General features: G+C 56.4%; 2 protein-coding genes across 4 annotated transcripts; one reads left to right on the top strand and one right to left on the bottom strand.

The window, feature by feature from the left end:
- Positions 1-3948: 3948 nt before the first annotated feature.
- Positions 3949-10736, top strand: TMEM54 (transmembrane protein 54). 2 transcript variants are annotated; one of them, XM_054571530.1, is made up of 6 exons: positions 3949-4072; positions 7183-7376; positions 9529-9588; positions 9740-9928; positions 10073-10207; positions 10601-10736. In XM_054571530.1, exons 1-6 carry the CDS (start codon positions 3994-3996, stop codon positions 10673-10675), a joined length of 732 nt encoding a protein of 243 aa, XP_054427505.1. In that variant the 5' UTR covers positions 3949-3993; the 3' UTR covers positions 10676-10736. The 2 variants fall into 2 exon arrangements, with proteins under 2 accessions (XP_054427505.1, XP_054427506.1); XM_054571531.1 differs by having other exon boundaries at positions 3987-4072; positions 7138-7376.
- Positions 10737-10859: 123 nt separating this feature from the next.
- Positions 10860-18975, bottom strand: HPCA (hippocalcin). Of its 2 annotated transcripts, none has more exons than XM_054571533.1 (4): positions 17808-17957; positions 16175-16572; positions 11916-12021; positions 10860-11801 (listed from the first exon to the last, which is right to left on the bottom strand). In XM_054571533.1, exons 2-4 carry the CDS (start codon positions 16550-16552, stop codon positions 11704-11706), a joined length of 582 nt encoding a protein of 193 aa, XP_054427508.1. In that variant the 5' UTR covers positions 16553-16572; positions 17808-17957; the 3' UTR covers positions 10860-11703. The 2 variants fall into 2 exon arrangements, with proteins under 2 accessions (XP_054427508.1, XP_054427509.1); XM_054571534.1 differs by lacking the exon at positions 17808-17957 and adding an exon at positions 18890-18975 and having other exon boundaries at positions 10861-11801.
- Positions 18976-20900: the final 1925 nt, after the last annotated feature.

Genomic DNA, 20900 nt, shown 5'->3' with positions numbered 1-20900 from the left:
AGGGGGAGGATGCGGGATAGAGTAGTGTCCATGTGGGACTGGAGGAGCGGCTGGGAGAAGAAAAGAGGTGCGTGGGTTAAGAATAGTGTTTTCCAATTTTAACGTGCATTCAAATCACATATCTCAAATCTCCCTCTGCTCTCCATCTCCATAGCCACGATCCTGGTCCAAGCCCACGTCCCCCAGGCTTCTCATCTTTCACCTAAACAACTGAGCTGGCCTTCACGCTCAACCTTGTGGTGTAGGTTTGGTGGTGACGAGGCCAGCAGGGGCCTCACCGAACAGAAAACAGAATGGCGCCGGTGGCCTCTGTGGAGTCAGAGGACGAGGCCGTGGGAGTCCGGAGGCGGGCATGCTGTGGGAGCGGCTTTTAGGGATGCTTGGGGTTGGGATATAAGGGGCTTGTTCAAGACGTGGCCCCGCACAGGATGGCTGGGGTCAGGATGAAGGTCACTGCGGAGGTGAAGAAAGAGTATTGGAGGGTCATTCACATGGATGCGCAGAACTGTAGCACCTATTGCCTGACGGACATATGGAAACCCGAGTTTTCGATGGATGGAGATGGGTAACAGGGAGGGAGACAGATAAGATGGCGAGAAAGGGTGGCAGAGTCAAGCCCGGTGGCAGGAGTCTCAAAAAGAATAATATAATAGACGCGCACCTAGGCAAAGCCGGCGGGGAATGGTGGGTTTTTGTGGGGGCAGAGAGGACTGTGGGTAGTTCTGATTTTTTCTTTATACTTTCCTGTTTTCCCCTCAAATTTTCTACACTGAGTATTTTCTAGAAATGTAAAAGATAGAAAAAAATACAAAGAATAACAAACACCTCCATTCACACCATCTAGAGTTTGTCATTGTAAACTCACAAAGTCCCCTGTAACTGTCTCCTCTTCTCAGACAAGCATGGTCAGACAAGTTGGCTTTGGTTTTGGGTACAGGTATACAAGTACCTAAATTAGAATATGCAGGACTTGTGTGTGATTGTTTTATTCACACGGAGGAACTGTTTTTGAAAGGAAGGGGGGTTAAGGTGGGGAGGGGTGTTACAGAGAGAGAAGTCTGAACCATCATCCCCACCATCCTCAGCACCCCCAGCTGAGCAGCCCAGAGAAGACTCAGCCTCCAGTGCAGTGCCGTACTTGGTGGTTAAATGTCCCAGGAAGAGAGAGAATTAATTACTACTTGTATTTCTCTGGCTCGGTTTCAACCCGCCCTCATCTCCCTCAAGTCGGTCATGCCTCAGAACTCTGGAAAGCAGGGAAGGTGATCATTATCCCTGTTTGACAGATGGGAAAGCTGAGGCCCAGGGAATGACAGTGAGCTGCCAGGATATCACAGTGAGTTGGTGGGGGACAAGTGACTAGAGATTTGGCCTGGGATTCTTCTTGGAACCTAAGGCCAGTGTGTAGAGGGGTGGGGCAGAGGCAAGGGACACTGCGTGGCTCGGACTAATGGACTTTGGCCACTTGGCAATAAGGAAGAGAAACAGCAATAACTTCAGGCTGCCAAGGTTGGGCCCAGGCCAGGAAACCGTGTCTGGGGAGAAATGGGTGGGCAGCTCTACCTCCTGAGGACCCAGGAAGCAGGCCCACTCTCTGAAGGCTATGGCTCCCCACTGTCCCCAACCACACTCAGAAGTCAGGGGCGGCCTTCAGTTACACAGGCCTGATTCAAGTCTCAGCTCTACCACTGATAATATGCTGTGTGATCTTTGAAGAGCCCTTCACCTTCCACCTCAATTTCCTCACCTGTAACACATGGTGATGATCTTTCACTCTCAGTATTGTTCCAAGGATAAAAAGAGAGAACCCTCATCTATGCATCTTAAAGCAGAGGCATTTAAAAGGTTTGGTCCTCAGCCCGATTCCAGAAGGCCCCAGATGTGCTCAGTGTCAAGGGGACTGCCTGAGTCTGACCAATCAAGAAGCCACGTGCGTATACATATGAGATTCTACATCAGCTTCACAGTGACAGATGTGCTCCCCAGGACAGCCCTTGGTAGGTGGCCTTTGTCATCATAAAGTTGTTCGTGGACCCTGGATGGCATGCTCAGTGTATTGAGTGCTGGCCTGCAATCGAAAGTGGGTGCTGGTTCGATTCCCAGTCAGGGCACATGCCTGGTTGCAGGCCAGGTCCCCAGGAGGGGGTGTGCGGGAGGCAACCACACATTGATGTTTCTCTCCCTCTTTCTCTCTCCCCCCCCTCTCTAAAAATAAAATATATAAAATCTTTTAAAAAATAAAAATAAAGTTGGTGGAGTGAGGACAGGGTAGTGGCGATGAGGAGGACTTCTTTTCTTTCTTACAAAAGCAATACATGAATAAGTGCTCATTGTCAGACTTCAACAATATAGCCATGTGTCAAACGCAAGACAAAATCATTCCCCTTGCTCCCCTCCAGCCCACACCTCTCTTGGTTGTCATTTTCGTGCGATTGCTTGATATTAGGAACAGCTCATCCATAAACATCGTTAAAGGCATGTGTATCTTAGCTCTCTTTGCTGTGTAGGGTAAAGGCCTAGAAATGGAATTGCTGGGTCACAAATACAAGTATTTGACCATTTACAATATGGATGAGTCCTGCCCAATTGCCCTACTAAAAGGCTGTCCACATGGACATCAACATTCAAATGGCAGCTGATGGCTTGAGGCACTGTCCCCACCTTGCCTTTTACCTTACAAGTTTTCCCCCCCTGTACGTGTCATGCATTGTCCCCCTTCAGACAGCCTACGACAGGGGAGCGTGTCTGCTCGGGGGCTAGTAGACCCGTCTGCCTAACACTGGCGGCCTGCCCATGTCACAGGGGTCCCAGATGCCTCCACTTCCTCCTCTGGTGTTTATGGGCTCCATGAACACTTCAGAGGCCCTGCGTGTGCTGACCCAGGTGCCCAACACACAAGACACGCAGTAGGCACGGGTACAGTTGTGCAGAAAGGCACACCTTCAGTGGGCATCTGCAATGCCAGGCTCGACCGAACACTCAGATGCCATCAGCACCAGCCCCTGCCCTCCAGGGCCCTGACCGGGGAGGTGAAGGGCCACCCACTGAAGAACATGGGCACAGACACCTGGGTGGGAATCTCCACCCCTTCTCGCTGGCCACTCTTGGGCAAGGCCACCTCTGGATGCTGAGGATGGAACACGGGGGGCACTGGTCCAGCCTGGAACACTAAAGGGGCTCAGAACCAAGAGCCATGATTAGTAAAGCTCCTACTATGGTGCTCCTGCCAGGTCTACACTTTGTAGATACTCTAGAGAGTTTTCAAAGCACTTTCTTATCTCATTTTCTGTCACCACAATCTGAGGGGGCATAAATTGTTATCCCTGACTTTCCAGTAAGGGAACAGAGACACCCCCAACACCACTACCACTACCACAACACAGAGGCAAATCTCAGGCCAGGAACAGGGGAGAAAACAATTTGCCTGAGGTCGCATGGCGGGTTAAAGACAGGCCCTGGTTTCCCAAGCAGTGCTCTTTCACCACCCGCTGCCGAGTCTCCCCATCCTCTAGAAAGAAGTGCCTGCCCAGCCTTCACCCTGGAGATATCCGCCCAGTTGCCCACCAGATCACAATAACCACAGCTAATATGCATACGACGCCCCTTCCCCCCTCCCCCCACACTCCCTCGCCTGGAGAACTGGCTCCTCTGAGCCTCAATGTCCATTTGTAAAATGGGCATCACTTTTACAAGTCGGGGTGGGCTGGAAGTGTGTGGACAGCCGTACGGTACCAGCCGGGATCCTTGGCGGGAGCGGGAGGGTGGGGCCAGCGCTGTGACTCAGCCGGTCGGACCAGGAAGGCCTGCCCAGCCGGTCTGACCGGCTCCGGGTGCAAGCAAGCCGCCAGGGCTCTCCCGGGGCAGGGCCGCCCGGGGGGTGACGGGAAAGGAGGCCGGCCGGCTGCCCGCGAGTCCAGGCTCCGGGCGGGAAGTGGGCGCGGCGTGGCTGCGGGGCGCGCGGCGGTCGCTGACCGGGATGGGAGCGGGGCCCCCATGCGGCCCGCCGCCTCTGGAGCCCCGCTGAGCTGGCCTCCGAGACCGCGCGAGGGAGACAAGATGTGTCTGCGCCTTGGTGAGCTGCGAGGGTACGCCCCGGGAGGCACGAACCCACCCAACTCCGCCGGCAGGGAGTGGGGCTCTGCGGTGAGAGCCCCGAACCGCGGGGGTCCAGGTCGCCTTCTCCGCATGTCCCTTTCCGCTCTGGGCCTCAGTTTCCCCAACAGTGATATGGAGGGAGGAGGGCTGCTGGTATCTTCTTCATGCCCCTCCCCCCTCTTCCCCACTTTCCTTTCTTGCTGAGGTGGGACCCCCAAGCCCGGGAAGAAATGCTGGAGAGACCAGCCCCCACCTCGCCCAGAAGAAAGAGAAGAGGAGGTCCAGGGCCCAGGGAGTTCGGAGCCAGAGGCTGCCTGCCTCATGCTTCCTCAGCCCTGTAAAGGGTTCCCACTTCCGTACCCTCCACTCCCCGCAAACAGGCTGGGGAGAAGGACCATTGGCAGACAGGTTCCAGACAGAGGAGCGCCCTCGCTCCCTGGTCACAGCGATGCGGCTCTTGGGCATCAGACAGACCTGGGGGTCCCTGCTCTCTAGCTAAGAGACCTTGTGAGCCTCAGTTTCCTCATCTGTAAAGTGGAGATGGTAGCCCCACCGCCTTGGGACTACTGTGAGGATGAAGTTAGCTCTAAGAATAAAGTGCTTACCACAGTGCCAGCCACACTGCTAAGTGTTCCAAGGATGGTGACTTAGAAACAAAGAAGTCAGAGACGGCTCTCAAACTCTCTGCCCAGTGCTCCAAGCACAGCCCAGTGATGGCACAGCGCCTCCAGTCTAAAGTCATGGGCCTGGGCGGCTGCTGCTGTTTTTCAGGGCGAGCGCAGTCAACCCTGAGCCGGTGGCGTCTGGGTTGCCCGGTGGGTGGGTGGTGGGGTGAGGTGGGTCTGGGCCCTGGAATGAAGCTGCCATGCCCCTTCCTGCTTGCCTAGCAATTAATTTTCACAATGCTATTCCAGTTCTTCAGCCTGGCTGTCCAGCCTGTCATCTGCCCTCTGATTATCCTACATCTGGTCCAGCTCCAGTTCCAGAGGGTCCTATAGGCTCCAGGTTCTCAGAACAGCCAGACCAAAGCCTCCCCACTTTACACTGGAGGACTCTGGGTCTCAGTAAGGAAAGGGGCTGGTACAAGCTCACACAGAGTGTCTGTGACTGGATGGCCCCATCCCTCCCTGATTCAGGGGAACTGTCTTTTGGGACAGGGTCCTCAAGAACATTTAAGCTAGTGATTTGATGCTCCCATTTGATCCACAGATGGGGAGACTGAGATCTAGGAAGGGACTTAGGTCCCACCAGGTGCAGCTGAAGGAAGAAGGGGCTGTTTAGTTCTGGGGACCTGGCCTTCCAGTGTCAGAGTAAGGGATCCAGCAGGGCCAGGGGACCAGCATGGTGTGTCTGCGAGGGTAGATCCAGGACCCTTGGGGGAAATTCCGGAGAACAGACCTGGAGCAGCCTGAGCTGCCCAAGCAGGAGGGTACCCTGCTCCTGGGGATGTGCAGAGAGGATCTGGACAGGCACTTGGCCACTGGGAATTTGCTTGAGTCCCTGATGTTCTTTTGGCCCCAGCCCCCCCCCACCCCATCACCACCACTTCCTGGCCCCTGCCCAGAGCCCCCTGCACCAAGAGCTTCTTTTCCCAGCACCCCCAGGGTATGCCCACTTTGCTATCCATCTGCCCAGCATACACCCCTCCTTTCCCACTGGGAGACAAGGTTTTTTTCCTTTCCGCTTTACAGATGGGGAAATGGAGACTCAGAGGCTTGAGTTTCTGGCCCTGAATCACCCACCTCTAGGCGGTTCAGTTCAGCAGTTGTGAGCTGAGTACCTGCTGTGTGCCAGGTCCTATCCGCCAGACTGAATCCCAAGCAGGACCTGACCCCTGCCTGATGATCCAGGACAGTACCTGCCAAGCTCACTGTGGTACCTCAGGGCCTGGCACAGAGCGGGCACTCCGTGACATCTGTGTAATGAACACATGAGAAAATAAATCAGTGAATGGGAGCTGAGCGGAAATGTTACAGAACCGGCCAATGCTGCTCTGAACAGCTGTGGGGTTTGATTGCCCGCCGCCAAGCAGCATGACTCCCAGTGCAAGAGTTTGGTGAAAAAGGAAAGGGGTTGTTTTTTTAAAGATTATAGAGATTTAGAATAATGGAAGATTTCTGCTGTTAAGTCCCACTTCCTTTAAAAACACCCAGAAACATATTCCTGCCTCGCTCTGCCAAACCAGGCCAGTTTCAGAGTACGCTACTCAGAGGTGCCACCTTTCAGAAAAGCAGACGTCTGCAGCCCAGCATTCCCAGTCACAGTGCAGCTCCAAGCATCTCTCACGAATCTGGGTGGCCAGGCATGTCCCCCGCAGAACCTCCAGCTCTGCCGCTGTCTTTTCCAGGTAGACTTTCGGGTAGACCTCCCCTGACCTTGTGTCTCCCACTGACCTTCAGATCTCTCTGACCTCGTGTCTGTCTCTCTCTTGGACCTTCAGGCCTCCTGCTCCAATTTTGAATGCTCAGCTCAGAACTTGCTGTGTGATCTAATATCCAGCCCTTCCTATGATGCATTACTGTCTGCCATTTCTGTCAGCTCCCCAGTGTCTTCGACCCTCTTTCGGCTGCCCTGGGCGGAGGCCCTCTTCCCTTCAGGAAGACCTGGCTACTAACTTGCCTTTTGTTATGCAATGTTATTCTAAAAGCTGTAACATCCGCTCTCCCTGCCTCCAATCCTGCTTCACATCCTGCCTGAATGAAGGCATGATTGTGAGTATGTACCTCTATTCTCTGGCGACCCATGCTCCATACCCCATTACAGAAGGGTCATAGGCCTAGAGCTAGAGAGCTAGGTTCAAATCCTAGCCTGGCTACTCATGACCTTGAGAACGGACAAGGACTACCACTCTTTATTAAGTACCACCTGGTGCTTTTCCAACCTTAGGGCTCCACGGACTTTCACAAAGATATTGTGAACCCCTTTTCTGGATGAGGAAATTGAGGCTCAGAGAAGACAAGTTAATGACCCCAAATTCTCCAGAATTATTTAAAACCCAATGTCCTCACTCTTGCCAAAGCCTTAGTTTTCTCCTCTGCCCAGCAGAATGAGCCCCACCCACGGCCCTGACACTGCTGTCCCCTGCAGGTGGCCTGAGTGTGGGTGACTTCCGGAAGGTGCTGATGAAGACGGGGCTGGTGCTGGTGGTGCTGGGACACGTGAGCTTCATCGCAGCCGCCTTACTCCATGGCACTGTGCTGCGCTACGTGGTGGCCCCCCACGACGCTGTGGCTCTGCAGTACTGCGTGGTCAACATCCTCTCTGTCACATCTGCCATCGTGGTATGACCACCAGGCTGGGAGGGTGGCAGGGCAGGGGGAGGGGCTGGAGGGGGCTTGGAAGGTCTTTGACGAGTCTCCACCCAGAGCCTGGAATGGGCAGATAGAAAGCTGGAGCACTGACCCCTGCTCCGCACTTACCATCCACATGAGCCACTCAACCTCAGCTTCTTCATGTGTAAAGTGGGGGTCATAACAGTGTCCGCCTCCGAGGGTCCTGATGAGTGCTGAATGGGATCACCCACACAAAGTGCTCGGCACAGTGTCTGGCTCACGCTCAGTGCTCACTCCTGAGAGCTAGGATTATTGTTACAATAGGGAAATAGGCACGGCACTGCTGCACAGAAGGAAGGAGCCTCAGCTCTTCTTGGGAGGGTTCAGTAGGGTTCACAGAGGTAGAGGCCCCTGAGCTGGGAATGGACAGATGAGTAGAAATTCAAAGACAGGCTGCAATTACCATAACCCAGGTCTGTGGCCTGCTGGGGCCTCCAGGTAGTGGAGGAAGCTGGGGTGGCATTTCAAGCACAGAGAATGGCAGACGCAAAGGTGTGGACGGTAGGAGTGGCTAAGATCTGTTCTGGAGACACTGAAAAAAACAATTTATCAGGAGCTTAACCGCAGGCCTGGTCTATAGTAAGTACTGAATTAGTGGTAGCCACGGCTATGGCTGGATGTCAGTACCTATTTGATGAGAATGTGAATGAAGGGGTTCAATATTCTCAAGTTCATAAAGTTCTTCCCCACCTAGTAGAGGCGGCCACAGCCTTTGAGCAACATCTGCACATTGGTGTCCAAGCTCCTTCCCTGCCACCTCCTGGCTAAGGGACTTATTTCTCTCTCCAAGCCTGTTGCCTTCCCTGCATAATGAAGCTGGGCGGCCTGCGGGGCTCCAAGGCTTGGCTGAAGAGGAGCAGGGGCGCCAGCGAGTCCCGGAGCCTCAGTCAGTGGGGCAGGGCTGGGCCGCGCGGACGTGTGCGGCATGCAGCGTCCCTTAGAGTTACTGTTACTCTTGTTTGTTCCTCTCACCAGCCTGGATAGAAGGCAGGGGAGGCAGTGAGCTCAGGGTTAGGAGGTCTACCAAGGATGGGCTCTGGGCTGGACCACTTCAGCTTTACCCTCCTTTCCTCATTTAATTCTCACCATTCACAGCAACATGGGGCCATTATGATCCCTACTTTCCAGGGGGAAACCGAGCCTCAGGGACTCAGCCTCCTGCAGATACAAAGCCAAGCTGGATTTGAAATAATTGTGTCTGACACCAAAGCCAGCGTCTTTTCCATAAGCTCATCCTGTGGAGCAGGACTGAGCCCAAGTAGAGGCACCTCCTTGTGGCTGCGCAGTGAACCAAGGACGCTGCGGGGCTCCCGTCGCCCTACCTGCCTCCTGTGGCCGCAGCCCCTGCCTGACAGAGGGAGGGAGCACAGGGAGGAAGCCGGCTGAATGGAGCCCCTCAGGAACAGGGTGCAGCTGGTGGGTTGGACCCCTGCCTCTGGGCGTTGAGGGGGTTAGGGGTTCCTGCAGGAGCAAGAACGCAAGCAGGTGAAGGGGAGCAGGAAGGGCGTTCCTGAGAGGGCGCCGGGTGGGCAGCATCCTGAGCAGGCTGTGTGTGGTGTCCATATCCAGGGCAATGGGGGACAGGACCAGCCAGGGTCGGGTTGAGAAGCTCATGGGACCGAGGCCAGGTCACAGAGAGCCTGAGATGATTTACTCCTCTAAGATTTTGAATTCTGCTCCACAAAGTGTCCTGATTTGTTTATTTTGTTTTTAGTTCCTTGCCAGTTGAGTTACTTAGTTTCTTCCCAGATCTCTTCCACTCCAGGGAGGCAAGTCATACTTATCCTGGTACATGTCCCTGTGGTCCTGGGATATACAGGTCATTCATTCGTTGCTTGAGATACACAGCTGTAGGCAGTGGGGAGTCATGGAAGGTTGCAGGCAGGAAGCGATTGTTTTAGAAACATCTTCGGGGCTGGACCATGAAGAGGCAGTGCCTCCCTGCAGATCAAGGTAATGAGGACGAGGCCAAGCTGGGGAGGAGGAGGCAGCTGGAGGGCTGCACCTGGCGCCAGCGGAGTCCTTACCCCAGAGCAGCCCTGAGCCCCTTGCCCACTCCCCTCCAGCAGGGGGGTCAGGGCTGATGTGCGCCTCCCCACAGGTCATCACCTCGGGCATTGCAGCCATCGTGCTGTCACGCTACCTCCCCAGCATCCCCCTGGTATGTGGCACCTCCTGGGATGGGGCCTAGGGGTCGGAAGGCCTGGGCCTGGGAACCCCTGCTTGGAGGGGGCGAGCTTACCCCATGGGGGCCAGGGCTGCCCGTGGGCGTCAAGCCTGACATCCATTGACCGGTGGCCTCTCCTCTCCAGCGCTGGGCAGTGTTTAGCTCGAGCGTGGCCTGTACCCTTCTCTCTCTGACCTGTGCTCTTGGCCTCTTGGCCTCGATCGCCGTGACCTTTGCCACCCAGGGCCAGGCACTGCTGGCTGCCTGCACTTTTGAGAGCCCTGAACTACTGGCACTGGCGCCTGACTGTCCCTTCGACCCCACACGCATTTATGTGAGTGCTCAGGCCTGGGGTGGGGCGGGGGCCGCCCAGGTGCTCACCCAGGTGCTTATCAGAAGTGGGGAGGGGTCTCGGAGTCAGCCCCACCCTCCGCCCCCAGCCCCTGCGACCGACCATCTCTGCCCCCTGCCCCTGCAGAGCTCCAGCCTGTGCCTCTGGGGCATCTCACTGCTGTTCTGCGTGGCAGAGAGTGTGTTTGCCGTGCGATGCGCCCAGCTGGCCCGCCAGCTGCTGGAGCTGAGGCCCTGGTGGGGGAAAAACAGCCACCACACGGTAAGGCCTGTCACCCCCTCCACAGCCTTGACTCCCCAGATTTTCTGGGAACCCCTGCCAGGCAGCCCCCATCCCTCTGCACAGGGCTTCCACTTGAGAACTAGGACAGCAGTTTTCTCCCCAGGACCAAAGGGAGTGGCTTGGAGGCTCAGAGAGGTCAGGTCTCCCAGCTGACACCTGGTTTACCCAAGGCCCAGGATCTGAGGGAGGGCGAAGGGTATCTGGGATCGAATTGGGTATAAACAGCCCGGCTCTTGCCTGGTGAGCAGATGCAGTGATGCCCCTGTGCCTCAGAGGTCCCCCAGCCGTCCCCTCCTCCCGTTTCCCTGGGTGCCCTGGAGGAGGAGACCCAGACACAGGTCCGCAGGCTGGCAGCCGCCCACTTCTCTGCAGATGCAGGAGACCCTACAGTCTGCGGAGGACCATGACCTCATGAGTTGCTCCAGCTCTGGGCCACTGACCCTCTGACAGCTGATGCCTCACCAAACCTCGTGGCCACTGGGGCCCTGCAACCAAGTCCGCACCGTGACCACGCCAGGATTCCTGGAGCCCGCCCGTGAAGACTCAGTGGCCAGTCCTGGACCTGAGTGGGGATTTTAGCCCACCCCCACCCCCACCCCGGCCACCCAGCCCACTGCACTGAAACAAGACTTTATTCTGAAGTTATTAAAAAGAACAGAGATGCTCCACAAGGATGCATGCAGCGGAGGAGGGACTCGGCCAGGGGGCCTGTGCTTCTTTCCCACGCAGGATGCAGTGTCCGGGGAGAGGGGCAGGGCTCCAGCGTGTGTCTGCCCTCATATCTGTGTGTGTGTGTGTGTGTGTGTGTGTGTGTGTGTGTGTCTGAGGAAGCAAACTGCACAGAGGGGTCCATGGGTCTGTGTTCATCCAAGTGCTGAAAGGCAGGCCAGGGTTTGCGGGACTCAGGGCTGGGTGCTGGAATTGGGAGGTTTTCCATTGGCAGCTTGACCTGGCCAACAAAAGCAGAGCAGGAAGGGTCGAGCCCTCCTGCAGGAAAGGGTGACTCAAGCTTTTTCCTTACCCCTCCTGCCCCACATTCTTCTCTCCCCGCCAAATAAAAAGACCTCTCCTCAGGTGGGCTTCAAATCTCCCCTCCCCTCTGCACCCAGGCTGAGGTCTACAAGGGTGGGGGGCTTGCCGGGGTTGGGGGAGGGAAGTCTGACCTCTTGGCTGCGCGTGCTGTGGGGAGGTAGCATGACTGAAATTCCGGTATCTAGGAAGGGGAAGACTGACTCGGAGCCTGTGTCTCCCTCTCATTGCCGAAGGGAGATACTGCCTCTGGGATTGGGGGTACTAACCGCGTGCTTGGGCCTTGGGGGGACTGCAGGGGTCCCTTTTCCGTAGGCTCCCCGCAGAGTGCAGACCCTGGGGGGAGGCCCAACTGCCTCCCAGCCTGGATGGACACAAGGGGGAGGAAGCCGAGAGCCGGGAGAGGGCCAGTGAGGGTAGGGAGGAGGGGGAACCTGACTCCTCGCTCAGAACTGGGAGGTGCTGCTGGGGTCGCACTGCAGCAGACGCACGATGGACGGGTCGCTTTTGGCTCCGCGGATGAACTCCTCCAGGGACAGCTTGCCTGCAGGGCGAGGGGCACAGTGAGCGGGGCGAAGGCAGCCCCGAAGCAAGGGGGGGGCGGGGCCGAGCGGCAGGAGGGGAAGGGCTGTGGCGCCCGCCCGCCCCTGCCTCTCACCGTCGTTGTTCGTGTCCATTTGGCGGAAGATTTTCTCAGTCCTCTTTTCCGGGGTCGACTCGTCCTCCGGCATCTTCATCACCGACGAAACCATTTTATAAATGGCCTGGGAATCGGGAGGGGAAGGTAGGGAGTGAGAGGGGACAGCCTCAGCCCACCCCTCCTCAAGCCCCAACATTTAAAAACGCCCCCTGGTACGCAGACGATTGTCGCTCCCGCCAGGGTGAGGTGGGGAGAGGGGCTCAGGGAAGAGTATCTGGGAAAGCTGCCCAGAAAAGGGAGGGGGCGCTATTGGAGTGAGCCCTGACCAAGTTCCCCTGGAGCGCTAGGTGGGAAAGAAATTATTGACAGAGGGATCTGCATATTCAAAGACCCTCAACGGGAAGATCTGAGCGGGAGCCAAAAATGTTGGGGTGGCTGAGTACAAGGGATGTGTAGAGATGTTGGAGGACATCGGGGCCGAGGCTTCCGAGGTCACTACGGAGTTACCACTGCTTCTCAGAAACTCCTGGCGGCTGGCGCTCGATGACCCACAGGGGGCGTTGGGCTGCAGTGCCGCTGTGGCCGGCAGGGGGCGCTGGGCAGCACCCCGGGCTGAAAGGCCGGAGGCACTGGGCCCAGAGGAGGCGGGAAACATTATGCAAATAAACGCAAATGAGCATGTGCCAAAGGTGGGGACAACCTGGGCTCTGCTTGGCCCAGGCTGCAGTCGCCACTTGCTGGAGCTCAGGAAACTAAGTCGCCACTTGCTGGAGCTCTGGAGGTCTGGATGCTAAAGAAGGTTTTCGCGCTAAATGTATACAAGGCACGTGGGCTTTGGCCTGTGCGATAGGCTGGGTCCTGGAGCTCAAGGACCGGACCGAGCCATTGTCTCAATCTTCCAGCTCTTTGCTACTGAAACCATCTCCAAGGATCCTGCCTCTCTTCTCCCATACCAAAATTTACTCTGCCTCAGATCCAGCTTTAGCCTTCACACTGGTCTCATCCAACCTCATTTTCTTGGGTCTGTCCCCCACTCTGCCTCTGAAAGCTCTTTCCAAACACAGATCTCCACCACCGCGTCCCCCGCCCAGCAGCCCGCCCCCTTTTTCCAGTTATACACAGGCCTCCCTCCAGGCCTGCCATGCACTCAGCTCCTTCTGGATGCTGCCCCACGCTTCTTCTGCTGCCTCCCACTCCTCCTTGTGGCTCAGCTTACATGGTGCTTTCTTAGGGAGTCCTTCTCTGATCCAAGCTGGGTCAGGGCCCACATGCTGGCACAGAGCCTCCTGGGCTTTTCCTTTGGGGACACCTCTCTGGAAATAATTACGCCTTTGTTGGATTGTTCCTAGTCCCCAGCATACAAATAAGGACCATGGACATCTAGCTAGTGCCCATATCCCCAGAACTGAGCACAGTGCCGGGTATCTGGCAGGAACTCCCCTTTTGAAAGCAGTTGGCACCTTCCCCTGCCCTCTGTACCAAGTCCAAACCATTTGGCCCTTGGCATTCAAAGTACTTCACATTGTTCCTTCTGACCTCTCTACCACCAGGCCTCCCCTGGTGGGTGCTTCTGCCACAACCAAATACACCTGCACATCGCAGATTTCCTAGCATTTACAGCCTCTGCCTGGAACAATAATACTAGCTACCATTTACCAGGCACCTACTATGTGCCAGATACTTGACATGCTAAGCCTCACAACAGCCCTGAAGAGTAAGTATCATGATCCCCATTTTCCAAATAAGAAATAGAGGCTCAGAAAGGGAATTGAAGGCAAAGATCAGATTAGAACCTGCTCCCTCTTTGTGGCTAGATAGATGCTTGTGAAGTGGACCTGGAGTGGCATCCTGGTTCCACCAGTCACTTGCTGTGTCACCTTGGACAAGCGCTTAACCTCTGTGAACCTCAGTTTCTTCATCTGTAAAATGGGAGTAATATTTCCCTCCTGAGGACTGTCTAGAGAATTAAATGAGATCGTGTGTGTAGAACAGTGAATGGCTAAAGTCAGTGGTCAGTACACAGCAGCTTGTATATAATTATTACCCATCCACCACATCCTCAATTCTCCCCTGACCTCATTCCTCCAAACTCCCAGATGCCACTTTTATGCCCCAGTCATCCTGCTGGTCAGCGTGGCCTGCCCAGCAGAGGGGGAGCCGCAAGCAGCCAAGACGCAATTTCTTCCCTCCTAGTGTACTCACCTCATGGCCTCAGGGCATAGTCCTGAGAAGGCCTGGGCGAGTGGCTTACAGAGTAAATACTCCACTTGTGACAACTCTACTCCTGGGCCTCCTAATTAATTGTCTGGAATTGCTGCTCTTTCATTGTTTCACTGGAGCCAACTTGTAATTAATCAGTCACTGGGGTTTGCAGAGCTCTGTCTGCACTGACCGGCTGGGACTGGCTGATGGGCCGCGGTGAGGGGAACCAGGGCCAGAGGGTGGGGGCCAGCCAGGGGGTCCTGAGGATGCCCAAAGAATGGGACTGGCTGGCGCCTCCAGCAGGTCTGAGATTTACCAGTATATACCAGTGAGGCCACACTAAGTGGTAGACACAAACAGCCCATTCACACCGGTTGGTATCCGGCTGCTGCCCAATCCGTGAATAATCTTCCACCACCCTGGCTGCCCCAGCCCTTCCACCAGGACCCCCAGAACTCCCCACTGTCCACCAACTAGAGATTTAATGCCTGGGCCACGGGAGTCATTGGCAAACGTAAAGGCTTCCCCCTAGTGATAGGCCTAGGGAGGGCACCGCCTCCCAAGGCAGCCCATTCTACTCCAGCTGGAGAGAACAGACCAAGACTCTCAGTCACAGAGAGGCCAGAGGCCAGTATGAGCTGCATGAGTTGGAAACGGGGAGCAGTCGGCAGAGCTGAGGGATGAAAAAAGAAACGATTCAGAGAGGCAGAAGGAAAGGGAGCAAGAGCTCGTGCAAAGCCGTGCACCAGGATTACTCGGGGCCAAGGGTGTGGAAAAGGCCACTCAGGCTAGAGCAGAGAATGTGCAGAGGAGAAAATGAGGTTTACCAAGTGCCTGTTATACTGGGCCTCCTGCCAAGGTGCCTATCCCACTTTATACCTATAGTAGCCTTGAGGGTTAACACCCTCACTTTACAGAAGTTCAGGAAAAGAGTGAATGAGAATCTGGATGGGTAAAAATAGAACCAGAGCCTTGAAGGCCTCCAATGCTGGACCAAGGGGATGGACGCTTTAGAAGCTTTTTGACATAAAGCTAAAAAGTCACACTTAAATTTGTATTAAAATGGTGTTCGTATCAGGTCTTTAAACCTGTAAGTTCAGAATCACCCTCCCTATTTTTCGGGGGCGGGGGGGCAATCTAAAAGTCGAGGCAAACTCTAGAATTGGAAGCCAGACCCCTTTCAAGAGGCAGCTCTGAGTCGTGGTCAGCTTGAGCTTGACCCCACTTATTTGCTGTGTGACCTTGGACAAGCCACTTCACCCCTCTGAGCTTGACAAGGTTGTTGTAAAGACGCACTAAGCTCATGGCTCTAAGCACCTCACTCATCATGAGGCTATTAGTGGGCCCTCAATTAGTCGGAATGTGGCTGAGCATCCAGGTAGAATGTGGACCGTGGATCCAGGTGGCCACACTCAGAGGCTGTGTGGCTCCAAGCAAATGTCTTTACCTCTCTGAGAATCTGTCTTCTCCTGAGTAAATGAAGAGCAGTAAAACACAGCTGGCCTGTATTCTGCAGAAATGTCAAATCTTTCAAGACAAAGGAAGGATGAGGAACTGTTACGGACTATCAGGGACTAAAGGGACATGAAAACAAAATGCAATGCGTGATCCTAGATCAGGGGAAAAAAAATTACAAAGACAGTTGGCAAAATTAGAATATGGTTTGTAAGTTAGATAATTACATAGTTCCTATGTTAAATGTCCTGACTTTGATAATCATATTTTGGTTTATGTAAGGGAATGTCCCTGTTCTTAGGCAATATATCCTGATGTATTCAGGGGTAAAGGGTCCTGTTCAGAACAACAATAAAACATTACACACATGTACACACACAATGATAAAACAAAAGTGGTCAAACATTAATTGGTAAATCTGGGTAAAGTGTATACAGGAGTTTACTCAACTTTTCTTTAAATTAGAAAGTATTTCCCAGTAGAAGGTTTTATAAGTGGGTTGTAAGAATAGCACCTGCCACCACCTACCCAGTACAAGGGCGGTCAAGGGGACAAGAAGAGTTGGTGGGTATAAGCTGCTGGGCCCCACGCCTGGCATTCCGAGGGGCCCAGGGGCCCACCTGCACAATCTCGAGCATCTCCTCGCGGCTGATGTAGCCGTTGCCATCCAGGTCATACATGCTGAAGGCCCACATGAGCTTCTGCTCCAGGCGGCCGCGTGAGGTCACACTCAGCGCGATGATGAACTCCCGGAAGTCGATGGTGCCATCACTGTTGGTGTCGAAGGTGCGGAAGACGTGCTCAGCAAACTTGGAGGCGTCACCATAGGGGAAGAAGTTGGCGTAGATCTTCTTGAACTCGTCCACGTTGAGGATGCCTGTGGGGCAGTCCTTGAGGAAGCCCTTGTACCACTCCTGCAGCTCCAGCTCCGAGAACTCTGTGTTCTCCCGCAGGTCCTGCAGCATCTCCGGCCGCAGCTTGCTGTTCTGCTTGCCCATGGCCACTGAGCCGATCCCACCTGGGTCCCCAAGAGGGTCAAGGAATGGAGAGGGGAGGTCAGGCCCTCCTGGTCCTTTGACGCCACTCCAGGAGGGCGCCCAGACACCAGCCACCCCAGCCTCTCTTTGAACCCGGTGAGAGAGACCAGCTTGCCCACCGTCATGCAGCCTGCACCCAGGCACCCCGCCTCAGGGACAGGCTCCACCCATTTCCCCAGACCTGACACTGCCCGGGGCCAGGCCTGGAGAGGAAGGGAACGGGGCTTACATTTACTTCGGCCCTTCTCAGGGCCAGCCACTGAGCCTCCACAGGTAGACAAGATTTCACCCTCACAAAGTAAAGCTGGGAATGAGTCCCATTTCACAGATGAGCAGACAGGGTCAAGGAAGTGAGGTGGCCTGGTTCGAGTTACACAGCCACGGAGTGACAGGGCTGGCTCCCAAGTTGTCCAGGGAAGTGCGGAAAGGCTCCCGGCCCCCCCACTCCTACGCACTGCCCCCTCATTGTCTCACATATGGCTGAGCACCACGAATACACCTGCAGCCCAGGTGCTGGCTTGTTCTCCCACACATGAACGTGACAAGGGCAGGCATGAGGCAGGTGTAGCCTGGCTCCAGAGCCAGGCCTCCTGGGTCTAAATCCCAGGGCTGTGCCTTCCCAGCTCTGTGACCTTGGGCAAGTCCCCTAAACTCTGCCTCATCTGTAAAGTGGGAGTAACAGTACCTACCTCATTATATTGTGGAATTAAGTTAGTTAATACATATAAAGCATTTAGAACAATGTCTGCACATATAAGTGCTACATAAGTATTAAATAAATAGATGTCCCAAGACTCATGCACAACAATAGACAAATGAATACATACTGACACGACACATATGCTACACAGCCCACCAGTCCACACACCAGGTGCCATGCCACTCACATACCAGCCCACACCCACCCGTGGGTCACCATGCCTCCACACATGACAACATTCCCTCTGCTCTACAGCTCGCATGTACTGACACAGGGCACCACGCATGCATAACTCCCGTGCCCTGCGCATCAATACATACCAGCCCACGACCCCACACGTCCCACATATGCTACCACGCTCCCATGCCGACACGTCTCCCATGGCCATCTGCGCACGGGCCCCTCCGGCACCCTTGCCGTCTTTCCTTCTCAAAGGGAGCGCAGCCCTTCTCAGACCTATGAGGGGTCCCTCTTCCAGGGAGACCCGCAGCCAGCCTGCCCTCCTCCAGCACTTACCTTTCCTCTGGTCCGCCCAGAAAGGTCCCCTCAGTGCAAGCGCTTAGAGTGCGGGGGCCTCAGGGGACGGCAATGGGGAGGGGACAGCCCGGCAGCTCTGGGCAAGGATGTGGGAGTGTGTGCAGGTGCATCTCCCCTCACTTGGGTCTGTGACGCTGGGTGAGGGAGTTCCTTGTGTGTGCATTTGCACAAAGCTCGGTGCACATGTGGGTGAGCGTGTGTGCTCATGTGTGCATGTGTGCCTCTGGTTTCTGCATTACATTAGTCTCCTCGTGTGTTTCAGGGCATATCCGTGTGACTCGGTATGCGCCCAGTACAGTGTGAGGGGGATGTGCCTGTGTGGCCATGCGGGGGACCTGTGTGTGTCTTCAGCAGTGTCTCACATGCATGTTTCAGTAAGTTGGTCACCCTCCTTTCTAAATCAGCCTCTTCTGCCCTAAGCTGAGGACCCACAGAACAAGTGTGTGGGAGGAGGCTGAGGAAATGCATGGGGTTGGGGTGGCGGAGTGTGTCCCTTAGTCCCTCCTCAAGGTCCAAGGAACTGGGTCATCGGGGAGGGGGCAGAGAGATGCGCTGGGCAGGAGAGATCTTCCAGTGCCCTTTCTTCCCTGCCATCCTCAGAGTTGCCCCTCCTAGTGAAAGACTTAGAAACGAGGGTGGTAGGAAATTCTGTTGTCTCTCAAAGACCCCCCCCGCCTCGCCAGCCCCCCAAATGGGAAGGACCCACTGCTCGACCTCAGAAACCTGCCTTGAGTACCTTCCCTGAACCTCTTCCCAGCTCTCGCCCTGAGCTTCTGCCTCAATCCTTTCAGCGCTCGGAGAGCGCCGGGGAAGCGGCCCCTCCTGGAGGGGGCGCTCTGAGCGGCCGAAGCAAGACTCCTCCGGGCCGGCCAAGCGAAGGTCAGGACCCTGGAGAGCTCCGCGCGTTTTCCCCTGACAGCCCCCGCTCCCGGGGCACCCGGTGGGCGGATTCCTGGGAGGCGCGGGAGCGGCGGGGTTGGGGAGCCCTGGACGTGGCCCCCTACCTCCGGCAGGCCCCCTCCTCGCATCCCCCAGCCCCGGCCAGAGCGGCCCCCACTCACCCAGCGACGCGGAGACACCGACTGCGCAGGGAAGGCGGCGCTGCTGCGGCGCGCGGCGGCAGAGGCGGCCGGAGGGGCGGGCGGGGGGCGGGGGCAGGGACTGCGAAGGAGACTCCCCGCAGCGCTCGCCCCGAGTCCCTCCTCTCTTGGGGCGGGTGGGTCCCAGATCCTCCCTTTCCCCTCCAGCGCTGGGGGTGGAGGGAGCGATGACTAGGCTCCGCCCCTGCCCCTGCCGGGGAGAGGGAAGGGGATGCCCTCACTTCCCCGCCCCCCTCACGAGGGAGCACCCGCCGGGGGAGCAGGGCCGAGGTCCACGTCTTCGTCATCGCGACTCAGGTGGCCTGAACGGGGTGGCGGGAGGTCAGTGTCCAGGCGCCTCTTTCCCAAGCCGAGGCAGCCAACACTCGGCCGCTCACCGCCTTCCTCCCCCACCCCTACCTGCGCGCGGAGCCGCACGTCGAATCCGAATCCTGGCGGTGCGCTAATTGCCCTCGCTGCCCCCGCGCCTCAATTCCGGAACTTGACTGGGGCCTCTTCAGGGAGAAGGCAGCGCCCACTCCTCCAGTCCTTGAGGTCTTCTGGGGCCAGGCGCGCTCCCTATCCCACCTCCGCCTTAGAGAGCAGAGCAGTGCCCCCCAGATCCTGACCGCCCCTCAGGGTATCATTGCCGGGACCCCTCGCGGAGCCCCCCAACATTGATCTAAAGTGCTCCTCCTGCCACCCAATCAAGGAAACCCCCTGCCTCCCTCCCCAGTCTCTGTCTATGTGGGCTGGGGAGCATCTATCTCCAGCCCGAGGGCTTCCCAGGAGCATGGATGTCCAGCCTCAGCAACAATCCCCTAACCTGAGCTTGAATTTTGTCCTTTCTCCATCTCTGGAGGTGGCCCTTATTGTCCCCACTTCACGGACGAGGAAATAGGCTCGGAGGGGTTAAATGGTCTTTCCGATGTCTGGCCGCTAGTGAAGAGAAGGCTTGGACTTCGATCCACGTGCCCTTAACCATTCGTTGCATACATATTTACCAAGCGCTAGTTCCGAGCCCGGCCGGGTTCTAGGCAGCGAGGTTACAGAGTAGGCAGTGAACAGCGGACACAATATACAAGTCAAATCTGTACAGTGTGTTTGGTGTCTTTGGAAAAGCTGAGATTGGCCTGCAGAGGTTGGGTGGTGGCAGTGCTTAGGACCATGCCCAGGACTTCAGGTTTTATTTCAGGGGGGCTGGGGAGCTCTTGGGGCTGTGAGAGAGTGAGAGGGTCTGACTTCCAGGTCAGGCCTACGTAGGCATTCTGTCAAGAACAAACGTTGAGGATTGGGGACCCGGGTGGGACCAGGGGACCAACTCAGGGTGAGAGATGACCACGGTAGCACCCGGAGGCACTTTGAAGGCGGGCCGCCTGCATTTGTCTTCTGACTGGATAGCTCTTCCCAATTCTGTGGCAGCAGCTGGCGCCCTGCTGGCTCCCCAGGGCTCAGACCAAGGCTCCACCTCCAGGTTCCAGACCAAGCGGCTCAGGCGGTCCCAGTCCCGCCTGAAGTCCCTCTGGCTTGAGGGCAGGCAGGGAGGGGAGCTCTCAGCTGCAGGAGCTGGGGAGCCAGGCTGCGGAAGACTGGGAAGGCAGCTGGGCCCTCCAGAACACCAGTTCCAGTGTGTGCCTTGGCGCTGGTGTTGGGACCCCCGGTGGAGGCGTGAGAGATGCCAGACATGCGTGGGTGGTTCCCAGCTGCCTCCTGCGCCAGGACCTAGGAGTGGGAAGAGACTTGCTGCTCAGCCTCCACTTCGGGCCCTTTGAGTGACAAGCTCTCTCCCCTCTCCCCACTGGGCCAGGAGGGGCACTGTGCCTGGGGCAGGGAGAGGGGCCTGCCCTGCGCTCATTGCTGCAGGCCCTCCTCCCCCTCCTCCTCCCCCTCCCGCTGCCACCTGCCTGAAGCCAGAATCCTCCCAGCCTGCTCTAGGTCCTCTCCCCCGTCCTGGGGGTCTCAGTGTACGCTCCCATGGGCTGCTCAGCCACCC

This window comes from Pteronotus mesoamericanus, unplaced genomic scaffold, assembly GCF_021234165.1.
Source record: "Pteronotus mesoamericanus isolate MK-2021 breed Mesoamerican mustached bat unplaced genomic scaffold, CSHL_Meso_final contig_221, whole genome shotgun sequence".
NCBI classification, from domain to species: domain Eukaryota; kingdom Metazoa; phylum Chordata; class Mammalia; order Chiroptera; family Mormoopidae; genus Pteronotus; species Pteronotus mesoamericanus.
The sequence above is the reverse complement of the archived record's forward strand: the minus strand, read 5'-3'. Positions and strand labels throughout refer to the sequence as shown.

What these genes read in the sequence shown, in the direction of transcription:
- HPCA (XM_054571534.1), bottom strand. Translation starts at nt 16,552, where the DNA reads ATGGGCAAGCAGAACAGCAAGCTGCGGCCGGAGATGCTGCAGGACCTG. An exon ending in AGATGCTCGAGATTGTGCAG is followed by an intron (nt 12,022 to 16,174) that starts GTGGGCCCCTGG and finishes CCCGATTCCCAG; the next exon opens with GCCATTTATAAAATGGTTTC. An exon ending in AATGGACACGAACAACGACG is followed by an intron (nt 11,802 to 11,915) that starts GTGAGAGGCAGG and finishes CTCGCCCTGCAG; the next exon opens with GCAAGCTGTCCCTGGAGGAG.
- TMEM54 (XM_054571530.1), top strand. Translation starts at nt 3,994, where the DNA reads ATGCGGCCCGCCGCCTCTGGAGCCCCGCTGAGCTGGCCTCCGAGACCG. An exon ending in CAAGATGTGTCTGCGCCTTG is followed by an intron (nt 4,073 to 7,182) that starts GTGAGCTGCGAG and finishes TGTCCCCTGCAG; the next exon opens with GTGGCCTGAGTGTGGGTGAC. An exon ending in GGAAAAACAGCCACCACACG is followed by an intron (nt 10,208 to 10,600) that starts GTAAGGCCTGTC and finishes ACTTCTCTGCAG; the next exon opens with ATGCAGGAGACCCTACAGTC.